General features: G+C 33.9%; 4 protein-coding genes and 2 non-coding genes across 9 annotated transcripts; 4 read left to right on the forward strand and 2 right to left on the reverse strand.

Annotated features, from left to right (window-relative positions):
• Positions 1-6,742: 6,742 nt before the first annotated feature.
• On the reverse strand, positions 6,743-8,589 carry LOC109149728 (protein PHYTOCHROME KINASE SUBSTRATE 3-like). Its single transcript, XM_019297674.1, has one exon. The coding sequence runs from the start codon at positions 8,408-8,410 to the stop codon at positions 6,914-6,916; it is 1,497 nt and encodes a 498-aa protein (XP_019153219.1). The 5' UTR covers positions 8,411-8,589; the 3' UTR covers positions 6,743-6,913.
• A 1,584-nt stretch (positions 8,590-10,173) lies between these two features.
• Positions 10,174-10,254, forward strand: TRNAL-CAG. The gene has a single exon. It is a non-coding gene; the product is annotated as a tRNA-Leu (tRNA).
• Positions 10,255-10,324: 70 nt separating this feature from the next.
• TRNAL-CAG lies at positions 10,325-10,405 on the forward strand. The gene has a single exon. It is a non-coding gene; the product is annotated as a tRNA-Leu (tRNA).
• LOC109149729 (glutathione S-transferase U9-like) lies at positions 10,325-12,313 on the forward strand. 4 transcript variants are annotated; one of them, XM_019297678.1, is made up of 4 exons: positions 10,325-10,362; positions 10,483-10,577; positions 10,837-11,224; positions 11,314-11,946. In XM_019297678.1, exons 3-4 carry the CDS (start codon positions 10,889-10,891, stop codon positions 11,707-11,709), a joined length of 732 nt encoding a protein of 243 aa, XP_019153223.1. In that variant the 5' UTR covers positions 10,325-10,362; positions 10,483-10,577; positions 10,837-10,888; the 3' UTR covers positions 11,710-11,946. The 4 variants fall into 4 exon arrangements, with proteins under 4 accessions (XP_019153223.1, XP_019153222.1, XP_019153221.1 ...); XM_019297677.1 differs by lacking the exon at positions 10,325-10,362 and adding an exon at positions 12,126-12,313 and having other exon boundaries at positions 10,441-10,577; positions 10,689-11,224; positions 11,314-11,714; XM_019297676.1 differs by lacking the exon at positions 10,325-10,362 and having other exon boundaries at positions 10,441-10,577; positions 10,669-11,224.
• A 348-nt stretch (positions 12,314-12,661) lies between these two features.
• On the forward strand, positions 12,662-13,820 carry LOC109149731 (glutathione S-transferase U9). Its single transcript, XM_019297679.1, has 2 exons — positions 12,662-13,198; positions 13,285-13,820. Exons 1-2 carry the CDS (start codon positions 12,881-12,883, stop codon positions 13,657-13,659), a joined length of 693 nt encoding a protein of 230 aa, XP_019153224.1. The 5' UTR covers positions 12,662-12,880; the 3' UTR covers positions 13,660-13,820.
• Positions 13,821-13,959: 139 nt separating this feature from the next.
• On the reverse strand, positions 13,960-15,345 carry LOC109149732 (60S ribosomal protein L34-like). The gene is made up of 4 exons (XM_019297681.1): positions 15,150-15,345; positions 14,929-15,008; positions 14,354-14,463; positions 13,960-14,271 (listed from the first exon to the last, which is right to left on the reverse strand). The coding sequence occupies exons 1-4, from the start codon at positions 15,226-15,228 to the stop codon at positions 14,178-14,180; spliced, it is 363 nt and encodes a 120-aa protein (XP_019153226.1). The 5' UTR covers positions 15,229-15,345; the 3' UTR covers positions 13,960-14,177.
• Between the last annotated feature and the right edge of the window lie 2,707 nt (positions 15,346-18,052).

Genomic DNA, 18,052 nt, shown 5'->3' on the forward strand with positions numbered 1-18,052 from the left:
CTTCCGTTTTCATATCAGATTGTTGCTTACCTAAATGAATTTTCTCCTTTCAAAATTTATAAACTGCATCATAATTTATGATATTTTTTTCAATATATACCTAATACATATATACAACCATATTTTCATGTATTGACATCGTATTTTTTTTAAAAAAAATTACAAATTAAAGTGGAATAAGAGGAAATATTTCCCTTTCAAAAAAAGAGGAAATATTCTCATTAAGAATGCCTTACTTTTGTTTTCAAAAAAAAAAAAAAAAGAAAGAAAAAAAAAGAAAGCCTTACTTTTAATTAATAAGAAATTAATAAATACAATTTAAAGATTATTAAAAGATTTTTAAAGTGATAAATTTACTCATGAATAACTAAGGAACATGAAGATGGTGGGATTTTCATTTCTTTTGGTGGATTCTTGCAAGTTAATGAAACAAAGCCCAGATTTAAAAATTTTCCATATAAAAAAAAAACCAATAAATGTATTAACAATCATTTGATGAGATGGTTAGAATTTGTTAAAGTAATAAAATCATGTTAAAAGTATAATGAGATTAATATCAAATTCTCAAATTAAAGCGAAGATAATAGTCCATTATTTATTGATAATTATTTTTTAATAAAAAATCCAACCATATAACAAAATGAATATCTAAAACATATTATTTCATTTTTATTTATTTATTTATTGTGTAAATCAAATATAATATTATCAACTTTAATTTTTAATTGTTAAGTGGCATAAGGGAAAATATCATGTTGAGGATGTCGGACTTGAGATTAATAAAATATTAATAAATAAAATATTAACAAATATTCATGATTGTACTTCAAATAAAGCCGGAATTTAAGGTTTTTTTTTTTTTAATTACATAAAGAAGACAATAAATGTATTAATCATTTAGTGGGATAGTTAGAATTTATTAGAGTAATTACACTACAAGACAATCTCCATCCATGTAATTTTCTCTCACTTTCAAAATGTCATATAACTAAATTTATAATTATTTACTATTTAGTCTACATTCATGCAATTCTCTATATTCTTTAAAAATGACACACTATCCCATTAACTTATAAAAAATTATTTCTTTTATTAAAATAATAATAATAATAATAATAATAATAATAATAATAATAATAATAATAATAATAAAAATGCCCTCTCTCTCCTCTTTTACTCATAATGACATGGACACTTATTTCCCTCTTCTCATTACCTCCATTTGGAAATTCCTTCATATAAATTTGATAAGTATCATTTAAAAAAAATTACTATTCTTTAGCATGGGTAACATTTAAAATAAATACAAATTTGTTAATTATATTGTATACAATTATTTTAAATAGTCATGATTCTTTACAAGATAGTATTTGCTCTATCTAAGCCCCCACCACTGGAATTTGAACCTATGACCACCAATTTAAAATAGTATTCGAGATGTCATCACACTATATGGTAGTTGATGTTGTTATTATTCTTCTAAAACTTCATTGTCTCATTATATTTGCTATGTATACTATATATTAGTTGGTCAAATTATTTTTTATATTTTGATTTTCTTTAACAATAATTAAATAAATTTACGTATTTGAAGGTCACAAGTGGGTGTATGGAACATGATTTTTGTATTTGAAGATTATGAGTTCAATTATTGCCAATACTCTCTTGGTGAAACTCGTTGCACTTGATTTTTCTAGTGAGATTTACCTCTTCTATGTAGTTTGTAAGCTATTACATTGAAAATAGAATTTATCTAATGCACACTCTCAAATAGTGACTCCAATTTTTTTGTCACTCAAATAATAATAATAATAATAATAATAATAATAATAATAATAATAATAATAATAACAACAACAACAATAACAACAATAATAAATTAATAATAATAAGTTGTATGGTGGCCCAAAATGGTTTAGTCCGATCTATGTAAGGAGTAAAGCCCAAAATTTTCTTCACTCTATTTTATTTTATGTTGATATAGTGACAAGATGCAGTATTTGTTTATATCTAACCCCCACCCCTTCTCAAGAATCTTTTCTTAGAGATTTTATTTATTATGGAATATATCTTACTTAGAACATATATATATATATATATATATATATATATATATATATATATATATATATATATATATATATATATATAATGAGATAATAGAAAAAAAAAAATTGCAAGTGATGAATTTTAATTTATAGCAACTAAACACCTGTTTTAAACAGCTCATCTAATATCTTTATCTAAGCGCAAGCCTCGATCAAGAAAAATCAAGTTAAAAAAAAAAAAATCATTGATTTAATTTTATTATGCTTTCTAAATACATGTGAATTATTGCCTTCCTCAACAAAGTCGGCGTTGGCCATTTGAAAAGGAAATAGACATTCCAATATTCCATCCATTATTGGCCATTGCTTTCCATTACTAAGCTAATTAATGCTAACTTAATTCACACCAAGAGAATTTAATTTCCACCTCAAATAGCAATATATGCTCTCTCAAAGACATTGTTTTGATCAATCTTTAGATTTTTTTTGTTGTTGCATTTAATAAATTATTATAAGATGTGTGATTGAATTGAAGTATGTGATCTTTATTTTGTTTTCAATACATCTTAACAATAAAATATCATATCTTTTGAGAATGAAATAATCGAGCATATTGTAAAGAACTAAAGATATTAACAATAACAAGACGAACGAAAGAACTAATTTTTTTTTTTTTTTGTATATTACAAAAATCACTCTAATTGTTCACTTTCATATTGTCATTATCTATCTATAAACATTAAACATATGAAAACTCTTTATTTTCATTGGTTACACAGTACGTGAATTAGTCGAACATTCATGATTCTCTAACTTTCTCAATCATTTTTAGTCCAAAGAATCAATGTCCTCCCCCATGATCAAAGTTCGATCTTGTGACCATTATATTATTTGGAATAGTAATATAATAGAGATATCATCACACTACATAGTAGTTGACATTTTTTTTAGTCGTAAGCTAGATTATTGAAGTGGAGTTAAACTTAGAATAAGTTATTACCCTAAAAACTAAGGGTGACTGAGTGAGTGAAACATAATTTTCTTATATGAAAGTAAGAGTGGCTTAGTGAACTCTAATATAATTTATTTCTCATGCGTGATTTGCAAGTTATGACTTAGTGTACACACATCCTTCAGGTACACTTAAGAAAGACTTAGAGGGCATCACCAGCCCAAAGAGAATTTCTTGTTCTTTTTAGTGTTGATTTCTTTTTTGAAATTTGTCTCAATTTGAATTGGAAAAACAGAAACCTTATAAACAAAAATTCTGCCGCGCCATTAAGACTATTATTAATTGCACAAAATTCCCTACATTTTTATTTCTCCTGTACTGGAGTTTGTTCTAGTAGGTGTGTAGGTTATATTTATTAATGAATCGAGAGACAGACATGCATATACATTATAATTCATAAATACATCCTTAAAATGTGTGACCTAAAAAATTCTAAGACAATATATATATATATATATATATATATATATATATATATATATATATATATATATATAACATCTCACATCTTTAGAGTTTGACTTTTATCCCATTTGATTGTGCCCTACCCAGCTACCCTTGTACACATCAACCACATGGCTCCTTTTGCCACCTTCAAAATTCTTCATATATCTATGGCCTGCATGTCCTGCCTTCTATTTCAACTTTGCAAATGTGAATGGTGTGGTGACTTTTTTGGAGTCTTCACTCTCACCTCATTGCATTGCAATATTATTATTACTATTATTATTATTATTATTACTCAGTTTTCGGGCATGTCTAGTTCCGAACTTGCAATGAGTCCAATCACAACCCAAATTAGTAGAACTCATCTCCAAATTATCTGTGGTGAGGTCCGAACGCTCACCCAGCTGTTAGAAGAGAGTTTTAAGTGTTGACATTGCAATATTTCATAAATGCATGTATCTCATTCACAATATTTTTATATTAATTATAATATACTTTGTTTTTTAGTTTAGTAAATTCAAAATCTTATAGTACAATTTGTGAGCAGTTAGTAAACGGACTATTAATATACAATTGGAAATATATATAATGAATGGCGTTAAAAGTGTGTACTATGTTTTGGGCATATATGTTGGGTTAGACAATCCAAGCTAGCTAGCTAGCTAGGCAAGAGATGGATATATGGAGCAAATTAAAGTGTTTAAAAGTGGGGGGCAATATAATGAATGGTGTTAGTTTGTTTGGTTAATGCTCACCAGATTTCCAGCCTTAAGGACTGTCCTAAGAAAGTGAAAGATAAATAAATAAATAAATAAATAAAAAGAGACCTATATGTATGTATCCATTATTATTTTGATTAAAGTCACCCATCACTATCTAAATATATATATTTTGGACAGAATACGTCTTGTAATTCTAGCTGTCAAGAACCACAAAGAGGTAAACTAAGAAGGTCAATTGATAGCTTATACAAAAAGTTAAACTTAAAATTCTGTGATTACTATACAAATTATCTGATTAATTTGGTTTAAGTTGTCCCATCTCATTATATATACATCCATTAATAATAATAATAATAATATTATTATTATTATTATTATTATTATTATTATTATTATTATTATTAATATTATGTTATTAGTTGTATATATAGATGGTTACAAATAAAAATGAATATAATGCATGCAGGATGTTGGGTGAGAAAATAGAAGCAAGAAAAATGGGGTTGTGCATGACAGACATGTGGTCTTGTCATGCTAACTGACACGTACTTTCTTTGATTATATATGTATGTATGTTCCAACCAATAATTTTAACGACCTCCTTGGACTACTCTAACTTATATCCTCTAGCTTCCACAGATTCTTCATTCTTATTTCTCCAACACATGCTTCTTCATCACCCTGTCGTCCATCCATCAATGCCTCTATTGCATCCCATTATTATTATTTTATTTATATCATCTCATAATATATGCCATAAGGTAATCCTATTTAATTTGTTGAATCGGTTTTTTTAGTTTAATTTTTTTTTTGAATTTAGTTATTTATTTATTGTGTATGTCTCATAAGCTACTGCGAGAGATAAGTGTGTTGAAGATTTAGTGCATTGAATTGAATCTGGTTTAAATTCTAATTAGGTTCGTGGAGTGGGTGGGGGTGCGGGGGCCTCTGCGGTACAATATATGTATAATAATTTTGTAAATGTACTATTAGTACAATGTTGTATAAAAATTATATGATGCTTAGCTTGTTGTAACATTAAATATTTTATTATCACGTACAATTAATAAAAAATGTCATTCACTCCCATAGACTTAAAGTCTCGGCCGAATTACATAAACTCTTCTTTGTTTTTGTTTTATGTTCTTGACATATTAGTGCTTCGTGGGAGCCGATGCATGCATAACAAGAAATTTGGGCTATTTATTGTCAAAAAAGGATTTAGAATAAGAGCGGTCTATTAAGTGTTCAATATTACCATAGTAAAGGTCTAACCTAAAAAAGGACTACCTTAATACTTGATAATTAAGGTTAAATGGACATATTTATATAGACAAATTTAATCCAAGTGCAAGAGAAATATAATTAATAATGAATAAGAATGAGATCGATTATGAGACAGGCAAGTGACAAGAATAGTTGCAGGCAGGCAAAAGTTAAGGTTCCAGAATGTTGTACACCATCATATCCTGAATTGAAGCAAGTTTGAGTGTGAGTAGGGCCTCCATGGCAGACATGGATGCCTGCAGACAACTTAATAAAAGGGAATTGCATTTTGATGATGGAGTCGATCTCAAGTAAGGCAAAGTGGCAAACCAAAAGTAGCTTTAATTTGTTAATTCCCATTCTATGTACATGTTGGAACATCAACAATCCGCTATGGCCCAACATACACAATCTCAACATATATTAACAAACCGAATATATCTGAATTATGAACCAATCTGTTTTTGGACAAGGTTGGTCACCTTACATCACTTACATGCATGTCTCAAAATTAAACCAATATTGTTTTTTTTTTTATTTAAAAAAATATATTATTGGTTTGAGAAATATAATAATGCTAATGTTCTTTTATGTGTGGAGGTTGTTGTTCCTTTTAGTGACAAAGATATATAATACAAATGCATAATTTTGTTCATACCAAAGAGGCCACCCACTCCTTTGCCATGAAATTTTGTTCACTCAATTTACGCACACTTTAAGAGGTTGCTTCTACTACTGCTGGTGAGACTCACTCATAGTCATTCTTCCTAAATTTCATCCCTATGACCAACTGAGCTGCCCATATCGACAGACTTGTTAACAACATAACAGAACATTAATATTGACATAATTTGTTGATGTGGCTTTACCACATCAACATTTATATAATTTTTAATATTCTTGTACAATAATGATATGAATAAGAAATGGTATTAAATGTGGGGGGATGTAGTCCTTTTCAGTGACAAAGATAATAAAAATGTATAGTTTTGTTTATTGATAAGTCAATAAGTGGTAGTAGTTGAGTGGAAAGCAAACGCAAATTAATTAGACTATGTACATAATTAGTGTTTGCTCCTTTAAGAGGTAAAAAAAATGCTATTTTTACCCTTTATAATTACCCCTTCATGTCATTTTCTTGTCTATTGTAATGACGTGATATCAAAAATTTAGGGATGAGCAATTCGGTTCAATAATTGGAATAAAGAGAAATTTAAAAAATTGGAGTATAATATTACTCAATAAAGATATCATCCCGGATAATTAAATAACTCTAAAAACAGAAATATATAATACAAACTAAATGTTTTTGGTTCAATAATTTTGCAATTGTGACTAATTAACTACTAATAATCTATTTGTGAAGTCCGACAACATTAGGAGTATGGGACTCCGAACGTAGGTTTCTGCTCATCAGGTCATGCATGGAGATGATGATGTGATGAGAAATCGTCCGGCGAATGACAATTATGTATAGACTTTCCTAGCTTTCTCCGGTCGCCGGTGTTGTGCGCAGTTTCGGATATATTCAGGTTGCCGTGGCTGTTGCATCCCAAAAGCCCGGTGAAACGGGGTTTTGTCGGCGGTTTTCCGGTTACATCCTTAAATTTGCCTGTTTTACCGACAATGCTGACAGTGTTTTCGTCGTAGTCCGAGATTACGGAGGAGTGGTCGGCCACGCCCGCCGTGACGACGCTCCACGTGATGCTGGCCTCGCTGGGGGCGTAATGAGTGACCGGGGAGGCGCAGTAGTCGCCGGCCGTCGTCTGGGAAGCTAACATTAAACTGTGTCGGGTGCTGTCGGAGATGTTCTCGATTTCGAACAAATCGGAGCTTGCGTCGCTAGTCATGTCGTCGCAGATTGTGTTGCTGGTTGTTGCAGCCGCCGTCGTGGGAGCATGTAATTGTGGTGAATTGGGAATGGCGTCCCAGGTTAACACCGACAGTTTTCTCTCCAAGTTGACGGCGACATCGCCCTTTCTCGTTTTATGAGCTCCAAACACTTCTAGAGATTTTCTTTGCTCATCTACTGGTTCTTCTTCCATCGGCGGCTTTGTCGTCGCAGGATGTTCTTCTCTTTTTGAGGTATTCCCTGCAGAATGTTTCTGGGAATCTTCCGCCGCCGTCTGTTTTGATCCATGATGATCATCAATCACAACAGCTTTCTTGTCTAGACAGCGGCCCTGACAGCCGAAACGACCAAAAAAGCTCCTCCGAATAACCGCCGCCTTTCTTGGTTTCGGATTATGCAACAAAACGGCCTTGCTACCAAAGCTGCTTGGCTCCGAGGAGACGCCGCTAACGGTGCTGGATTTTGATTCGACGGCTGGGATTTCGTTCTTGTTCTTATTAACCAGCTTCCCCGATCGAATCGGGGCTGTGTAGGCTAAATCCAATTTCTGATCCAGTTTCATGTTGAAGTACTTATCAGCGTCGAAGATGCTGATTTCCCCGTCTTCTTTTCTTGATTTTCCGGCGATCCTTCTTTCAAGATGTTTCGCCGCCGCGGGGTTCATGTGCTGTGGAAATACGAACGAAACTGTAGGATCTTCAACCGGACCGGAGGCAGTAGTCTTGAACGCAAAACCGCTGTTATTATTGTTGTTTTCCGGTGTCCTAAGATAAGAAGAAGAAAATGACTCGCCGGCGCCATGATCGGAAGCAGTACTAACCTTGTGATCTTTACTACGATCCATGGCTGCGGCTTTCGGGATCTTAACGTTCGACGATGGCGGCTTCACTCCTTGGACGACGTTAGCCGACGACGCTCTAGCTCTAACCGGAAACGGAGGAGCGTCCGGCCGCTGGAGATCTTCCGACGATCCTCCGGCAATCCTCTGCACCAAGCTCTCTTCTGGGTTGTTGAGGTAGCAAGAAAATGAAGCCACCCGAAGACTCATATCATCGGCTTCCATGGAGATTATAAATTATAATAACTGGAAATTAAAATGTATACTCTCAAAATCAGTGTTGTTGACGATGAAGAAGCTAGCTAAGCAAGCAAGAATTGGATAGCTATGGGACGAATTGAAGCTCAGCTCTGATTTGATATGTTGTTTGGCTTGTGTAAAACCACACTAGCTATAAGTAGACTTTTCGTGCAAGATTACAAGTAAAGATAGATTTGACACAAAGTTCAACAAGACATTTGGATCTATATATGCAATTGTGGTAAAATATGGGTCAAAAACGCATACATAAATTGACTAGATGAACTACCTAAATGTTTACAATGTTCCAACACCATGTTATATTTTTTGGGTTCCAGCCAGAGATAATTCACTGCTGGAAATCAACTATTTTTCAACCATCAAAAAGTGATCAGAAATCGTCAAAATTTAATCAGAAACTACTGTTCCGACCGCATTATGTATTGGATAAACTATGTTCCTGTATAATAGCAAACAAATTATGTTATATTACTTGATGCAAGGTGAGTTACGTTACATGTGGATTTAGAACATATATAATCACCAAGTAAATTAGATAATTTTTATGGGGTCGGCAGGTTGGAGGCTCAAGCAGGGAGTTGAGGTCTAGTACGTATTCCAATGGTAATAAAGTTAGACAACTATAGACGACGTACGAAGTTCACTATTTATGATATATTAAAATGTATAATTGTTTCAATATGAATAATTTGTAATGTTAACCAGGCCAAGTGATAGCTAGGGATTATTATAACATGAAGAAAGTAAGTGGATCCTACATGTGTTAAGATGGAGAATGAGGATGTTCCAGTGTTGTCATTTCGTTCATAGTTCAAACACGACATTTTGCAGAGGTGAGATCAAAATTCTTTCTTTCGGATTTATTAAGAAACAAAATGTGTACCCCAGAACAAAACTAGCTAGCTAATTATTAGATAATATAAGTCTTAGACAAATCAGCCAAATATATCAAACAAATAACTTGGTAACCCAATGCTCCAAATTTAACTCCATATGAAAATTACCTATTAACTTTCTTAATTTGAATTGTTCAATTATAAACAGGGTAGGCTGATTTAGCTTCGATCTTTTGCCAGTTAAAATTATAAGACGAATTTGAGGGTTTTAATTGAACGCAGACAAACAAATGGCCCTAAAGAGACTAAAGAAACAAACTTTAAGGTGTGCCACTCGTTTGAGTGAGCCCCAAAAACTAGTAGGGACACCTATCCACATCATAATAAATTCATTCTTCAAAGCCCCATTTTTCCAGGCAGGGCTGTGCTGTGAGTAGTTCAATGATTTGGATGGCTTTTACACGGCCTATTCAACCAATAAATTCATAATAAACTATTAAAGGTAAATATTAAAAAAAAAAAGTATTATATTTTAACTTTTACTGGATCATATATCTAAGTCACTTCTGGTAATTTAATCTCAAAATATAAAATACATTCATGCGGTTTGTAGGCTCCAGAAGCTTTATAGGGACATTGTGAGGGAATAAATGTTTATCATTATTAGCTTGAATGATGAATGCATTAATTGCTTTTGTGATACAAAGATTCCCAAAACCCAAAAAATGATTAGATTTAATTTATCCAAAAATAAGATTTTTAATTTCACGTTACAAAAGGTTGAGAATTATAAAGAAATTTTTTTTTTGCTGCAAAACAGTGTATATGCTGCAGATTCTAAAAACTAACCGGTTATATAGAAATATTTTGGTTTTGCTGTAAAAAACAAATGTCAAGATGGCCGAGTTGGTCTAAGGCGCCAGTTTCAGGTACTGGTCCGAAAGGGCATGGGTTCGAATCCCATTCTTGACAATTTTTTTTTTTAATTTTTGTCAACTTCTGGATTACATCTGGGTTTTTTCATTCACTACAAGAAGCAAATGTCAAGATGGCCGAGTTGGTTTAAGGCGCCAGTTTCAGGTATTGGTCCGAAAGGGCATGGGTTCGAATCCCATTCTTGACAAAGATTTTAATGTTTTGGCAACTTCTGGATTACATCTGCCTTCCTTTCCTTCACTGTTCTTCGCCGCCACCTTGCAGCTGTTGAGTGTTGTCCTTAGGCTGAGATCCACTTCCCTTTCAAAGACTATTCTTCATTTCTGCTGCTGTCTAGCTGGGAGCTGTTCTATTCCTTGGTAAGTTACTTTTTCCCCAGATTTTTTCTGCTCATAGATTGGTTCATAGACTGTTTGAGGGAATTCTGACTTTTCATTACTTGTCACTAAGCATTATTCTTGAGCCACCAGATTTGGTGTTATGCCACTTTTGACTTGACTGAAGAAATCCCCTCATGACCATATATACCTTGTTAAACAAGACCCTTGAATTGAATTTTCTTGCTGGATTGAATGGATTGGAGTGCAAGGAAATCTAATAGCTTAGGCTGTTCTGCAGGGTGTATATATATATAAAGTGTAATCATCATTTTCAAGAATCCCAGAATAGTATGGAGCAAACAGTGGGAGGAGGAGAGGAAAAGACAGTAATTTTGTATGGAACATGGACCAGCCCTTATGCCAAGAGAGTTGAATTGGGTCTCAGAATCAAAGGCATTCCTTTTGAGTATGTGGAAGAAGATTTGAGCAATAAGAGCCCCTTTCTCCTTGACAACAATCCTGTTTACAAGAAGGTTCCGGTGCTCGTGCATAATGGAAAGTGTCTATCAGAGTCACTCATCATTCTTGAATATATAGATGAAGTGTGGAGCCAGGAGCCTCACTTTTTGCCAGCAGATCCTTATGAAAGATCCAAAATCAAGTTCTGGGCAGGTTACATCCAGCAGGTAAAGATTAAATTACTCTTTTATGTTTCAATCCATTTTACATCTGATATTGTGCTTGTTTGCGTTAATGCTAACCGGTTTAAGTCCAGGTTTATGAATCCGTATTGAAGGTCCTGACATCTGGAGCTCGGGATCAAGAAAACGCCTGCCAAGAGCTTTATGATAAACTGAGAGTGCTGGAAGATGGAATCGGGGAAGTTTTGGCAGTGGGAAGGACTAATCCCCAATGCAGCAATCTAGGAATCCTCGATATTATGATCGTGCCAACACTTGGGGCATACAAGGTACAAGAAGAAGTGTTTGGTGTGAAGATTCTTGATCCCGACAGAAATCCCATGATACACTCATGGGTGAACAGCCTGATTGAGCTGCGTGTGATCAAAGAGGCGGCTGCTCCTCGCAAAAAGGTGGTTCCTTTTCTTCAAGGATTTAAGCAACGACTCGCTCTCAAACAGCCGAGCAAGAGGGATGAAACAGATCTCTAACCTTGGTATATCCTTTTCCTGCTACTGTCTTTCAAACAACTTGTTTTCTTAGTTCTGTGAGTTAATTTCTGCTTGTAATAAGGCTGAATTGTCTGTAATCTGGTCCTATGTGAGGAAAATAATAATGCTAATGCCAAACATTGATTGTGGAAAATAATGTTTTTGGAGATGCTGGAATTAAGATTCCTATTGATGGAAGACAGTAAAAGACAAAAAGTCTTGTAATGTTTCATGAAACTGATGGCTAGAACTTGACAAACTATCATGTATTGTATAGGTAAACTCCTCTCTAATCTTTTTGGCTTTTCTAAACAATTAAGAATTCAAGAAACTTCAAGAATCTCTTTGGAGGTCCTGGCAGCTAGCATAAATCATGAAATTCATTTAAAATAAATTTCCTGATAAACTAGTTGCAGTTTGATGCAGTCCATGCTTTTCAATGGGGGAGTTCCAAAAATCTGAGTCAAAATCTGGGGTTTATGGGCATTGAAGTTTGAGCACCAAGAAACTATTGAATTATGTGCAGTGACATCAGTGCACTGGTCAACCACTCAACCAAGCAGTTAGAACATCAAGAAACAAAATATACAATACCAGGTTGTCTGCAATATTACTATAATCAACAGTCAAACATTATCCAAGGACTATAATGGCTGTCTGGCACTTTGGTGTTCACAAGGCTCGATCCTGTGCCCTTGCCCATAATCTGTCACCCAGGAACCGACTGAGCTACCTGTGCGGGTTTTCTACTTTCCTGCAACAACTATATCCACTCCTCCTCTCTACAACTATTCAGCAATCTTGAGAGCCAAGAAACAGGGTGCAGATAAGGTCAATGATATTATTGCTGACACCAGACAGATTTTAAAAGTAGGAAACTTTGAAAAAAGAATCAGATATCAGTTTCCCATATATTTTATTTGAAGCCAATTGTTGACTACTGACTAGATATTGGCTCAATGTGAATCAGTGAATTAAATACTTGAAGAGTACAGAAGAAGGAAAAAAAAAAAAAAAACACATTGCCTCATCAGAAAAGCTCAAAGGTCAAGGAACATCAAGATTTCTGTATTTAATACCCCCCCCCCCCCCCCCCCCCCCCCCAGCAGCATAAAACCATGCCCATCACAGAGCAATATCAGAAACAAGAGAGAGAGAGAGAGCAGAAACAATGGGGGATGAGAGCAAAGTAATCCTGCATGGGATGTGGGCAAGCCCATATATGAAGAGAGTGGAAATTGCTCTTAAACTCAAAGCCATACCTTTTGAGTATGTTGAAGAAGATCTGAGCAACAAGAGCCCCTTGCTCCTGAAATACAATCCTGTTTACAAGAAAGTCCCGGTGCTCGTCCACAATGGAAAACCAGTCTCAGAATCACTCCTCATTGTTGAATACATTGATGAAGTATGGAACGATGGTCCTCGGATACTGCCAGAGGAGCCCTACGAAAGAGCCAGGGTTAGATTCTGGGCTGATTACATCCAAAAGGCAAGTAATGAACTAAACCTTATGCTCATCTTCCATTTGGACCATCTCTTATGCTAATGAACTGTTCTTTTGCACTAATGCTGCAGGTTTTCTACAGCATGTCCAAGATCTTTAACAATGAAGGGGAAGAGTTAACGAAAGCCTGTGATGAGTTTTACGAGAAACTGAAAGTGCTGGAAGATGGAATCAAGGATTTATTTCCAGGTGGTGATCCAAGGGCTCAAGGCAGGAACTTGGGACTTCTGGATGTTGTGATAGTTCCCACTCTTGGAGCCTACAAGGCACAAGAACAAGTCCTGGGTGTGAAGATTCTTGACCCAGAGAGGAATCCATTGATGTACTCATGGGTGAATAGTTTGCTTGAGCTGCCTCTCGTCCAAGAAATCGCTCCGCCCCATGAAAAGGTGGTTGCACTTCTTCAAATGCTCAAAGAAAATGGTGTCAAGTTTGAAGCCAATTGAGAGCATATGCTACTGAAACAGTCACTCTTTGTGATTGGAGTTGGCTGCTATCCATCGGTTTGCTTGTAATAAGGCCATGAATTCCATTTCAATACAAATTTGTCACAAATTTCTGTCATGTAGCCTACATTTTGAGATTAAGTTTGGCATTAGTTTGATTATGCATTGCTTAATTTAGCTATTACCCATCTTGGTGGGGGAAGCACTTCTTTGAAGAGACTGGATATTGCACTTATATATTTAATAAAAATGCATCCTTTTTTCCACCAAAATAAAGAAAACATGACAAAGTTTTGGGGATATCAAAATCAATATGATGTATAATTGTGGGATCAAATTAACAAAAGCGACACAGCATCAAACCATTTAACTTAGAATGACAGGTTCTATATAGTTCTTCCTAACAGAAAAGCAAATTGGAAAGTATTGCAACAACCACTTGGCTGTGCACAATTTGTAACAATCTCAATTCCTAAATTTTTCTGAAACACGTAATCTGAATTCTAAGGATCGCAATTTCAGTTCTTGCCAGCTTGCTTTTCTTTTGCTTTTTGGATCTTCAAAACTTTCTTCACAATCTTCTGCTCTTCTACCAAGAAAGCTCGAATAATCCTGAAACCAACACCAAAATTTAGCAACTACTACAATGACAACATTGGATATCTCATATCTGGTCTAATTTAGATGTACAAACCTCTCTCTCACAGCCCCACCAGACAATACACCACCATAGGGTCGGTTAACAGTTCTCCTATTCCTAGGTAATCTGGACCTCTTGTACTCAGCAGGTCTCAAGTGCGGGATCTGCAGAATAGAACATACTATACAATTAGCTTGATTGACAACCACTCCACAACTCAATGATTGCATAATAAACTCCCAAAATATGTGTAATTAAATGCTCCGCGAATCATTACAACTGATTGCCCTAATCAACTGGATCCCCAAATGCCACATTTCTAAGACAAAAGCACTTGGAAACTTCAGAACAATCCTTCCAAGTTGAAGTTATAACTCTGTGACACTTAGAGCTATTAGTATAGTTACTTGTGGCATATCAAATTCCCAAATCCCAAGTAAGACAATGGCTTAAAGAGCAGTTGCTATAAAATGAGTGTTGATGAACCTTTATTCAAACATAATGAATATGCAGTTCAAACTTGAGGAACATTATAGTCATGTATAAAAATACCAGAATAAAAATAAAGCTCCATTTGATTCACACAACAAGAAGACAACAATAATTGAATTCAACAACACAAAAATTACCCCTTGAATCCTCTTCCCAGTAACAGGACACTTTGGTCCACTAGCCCTCTTCTTCGTGGTCTGATACACCAGCTTCCCACCTGCAAATTCAAATAAACTCCATAAAGAACAGATCTTTATAACAAATCAGAAGAACCCGATAAAGATAAAAGGAAATATGAAGTCACAGATCCAACATATTTATGTATTTACGCGTGTACAGGTGTATATAAAGGGAATACCAGGGGTTTTCACGACGCGGTGCTGGTTGGACTTGGTGGCATAGCTATGGCGTTTCCGGTAAGTGAGACGCTGCACCATCTTCGGAACTCCTTCCGGCCTCCGCAATACAGATAGAAGCTGAAGAGAGGAGGCTAGGAAGCAGGTTAACTGTAAAGTGTAAAGGAAAGAGATTAAACCCTAGGGCTAGGGAGTTTGAGCTTTGAAAACGCCCAACCCGTTTCAGTCTTTCAGAGTTGGGTTTCGGGTATCAAATCCTCTACTTGGGCTTGGGCCGTAATGCTTTAAGGCCCGTGCTAAATGGTCTTATTCATTTTAAACATAATTATTAAACACGTTCGATGAATTATAAATATCATGCTCTCTCTCTTGGCAAATTATTGTATGGACCATGGTCCACACAATGTTATGTGCACCATACTAAAAAGTACATTTTTATTATATTAAATGTGTATTATTTTTGTAGTGAATGTACATTATATAATATAATGTACACTCAGAACAAAAATAATGTACATTATTTTTGTATTGAATGTACATTATTTTTATATTAAATGTACATTATTTACAGTAGATAAAATATGGTCCACACAATAATGGTTGCTCTCTCTTGGTTTAGGAAAAAGGTTCAAATTAGTCACTAAATTATACGCAAATATACAATTAAATCATTCAATTTAAAAAATATGCAATTAGGTCCTTCAGTTGTCTAAAATTATGTAATTCGATCAAATTTGACATGTTCCTCAGGTCATCGTTGACGTGTCAGTCATTATATTAAAAAAATTATTATTTTAAATTTATTTTAATAATTCTTAAAAAAAAAAAAAAAAAAAAAAACTCACCCGCTCAGGTCGGAGACGAAGTCGAGAGGGGATTTCCTTTTTTTTTTTTTTTTTTTTAATTATTGTATTTAAAATTATTAAAATAAATAGGATGACTGACATGTCAGCGATGACGTGAGGAATATATCAAATTTGGTCGAATTGCATAATTTTAGACAATTGAAGGGATTAAATTACACTTTTTTTTTTTAATTAGATAGCCTAATTGTACTTTTGCGTGTAATTCGATGGTTAATTTGATTTTTTTTCCCTTATTTTTATTAACATGCACCGTATTAACATACATTTATGATTTACCTTATCAGTTTTTATCTATATGATTGTTTCACAATCTACTGATTGAGAAGGTCATTGAATGATACATAATCTTAATCCAATGGATAATGACTGCACGACAAAAGAACATCTTAACTATGTTGAACAAGAAACCTACGATGTTTCAGCAAACTCATTATTAAAACCCAATCAAAGGAGGAAGGATTGCTAAAACATCTCTAGACCAAGCACATGAATAACACATTAGTAAAAAAGTTAGCAAAGATTAAAATTAACTAGAAAAAGGGGACCAAGACTATGTGGTCTAATGGTACCCGAGTTGGATTTCCATTTGAAAGATTGTGAGTTCAAGCCTCAGTGAAGGCGTTATTGGCTCTTTGTGTGTAGCAGAACAATCCTATTATGTTATCAATTTATATTATGCCGAACTCTGAACACAACAAATCCTTAATCAATCAATGAGAAGCTAGATCAAAAGTGGGATTAGATTCCTCAACAAGCTGCACACATTGTGGCTTTAATTTGCAACTCAAAAAAATCTCCCTAAAGGTAATAAGATTACATACTCCTCTTTTCTCGGTGGGTTTAGGTTAATGATCCTAAATAATTAATGAAGTGGGTGTAGTCAAGGATGTTTGCCAGCTACATGTGATATCCTACGAGGAAACCTAACCCCACTACTTGTGTTGGGAGTATTAATTATAGTACAACTTGATCAAAGCTATAATTATATTACCATGCATGCATTTTCTTAATATTAAAATATCATATTTTATGTCAGGATTAAACACCTACCACTAAACTAAAAACTATATAACTGTATTAAAAAAAAAAAACAACAAAAAAACAAAATTATACGACTAGTCATAAATGGTCAATTTTATTTCATTATACTTACATAGCGATTATTAGTATCTGTTAGATCTAAATAATCTGAGGATATTGAAGAATAGTATACGAGAAACCTGATCTCATATAAGCGGAAGCCGAAGCAGCATTTATCTCCCGCCACAATTGGTGTTCCTGTTGTGTTGCTAACCGTTAGCCATATTTTGCCTCATACTAGACTCAGAACCACAGATGATGTATAGGTGTATGTTGAGCAATATAAGTGCCGTAACTGAATGTGCTATATAATGAATATCTTGTATTACATCAATCCAGTTTTATATATATTAGTTACAGAGTCTGGTTGAATAACAACCCCAGGGAAAATCTTATAGCATCATGTTTTGATGATATATAGAATGCTGAACTTCATAGTCTATATACAATTATATATATATATATATATATATATATATATATATATATATATATATATATATATATATATATGTATGTATGTATGTATGTATGTATATTAATGCATGCAGATACACATGTACATATGTGTCCAAAACAAAGAAGAAAAGCAAACCAAATAATTGTGAGTCGACGCATATTGCCATATTGTATATCGATCAATTAGAGCAGGTAGGGTGTGATGTATTTCACATGCAAGAATACGTAATTACATATTATAATAATAGTATTGATGATCGACCACAACAAATTAAATAACATGCATTTGGCTATATTATATATATGTATATATACCAAATAATGAAATCTTGAATATATATAGTGACCTAATAATTATGATTGAGGTGTAATCATTATTAAGAAAAAGAAATAACATTCATGCAATCTAGCTAGTGATCTGTTACGCTTTGTGCCATCTTAATTACATTTGTGATTGAGTTGGTCTTGAAGCAGTTCATAAGATTTGAGTCAAATCATTT

The sequence above is a fragment of the Ipomoea nil genome, unplaced genomic scaffold, assembly GCF_001879475.1.
Source record: "Ipomoea nil cultivar Tokyo-kokei standard unplaced genomic scaffold, Asagao_1.1 scaffold2159, whole genome shotgun sequence".
Lineage (NCBI taxonomy): Eukaryota > Viridiplantae > Streptophyta > Magnoliopsida > Solanales > Convolvulaceae > Ipomoea > Ipomoea nil.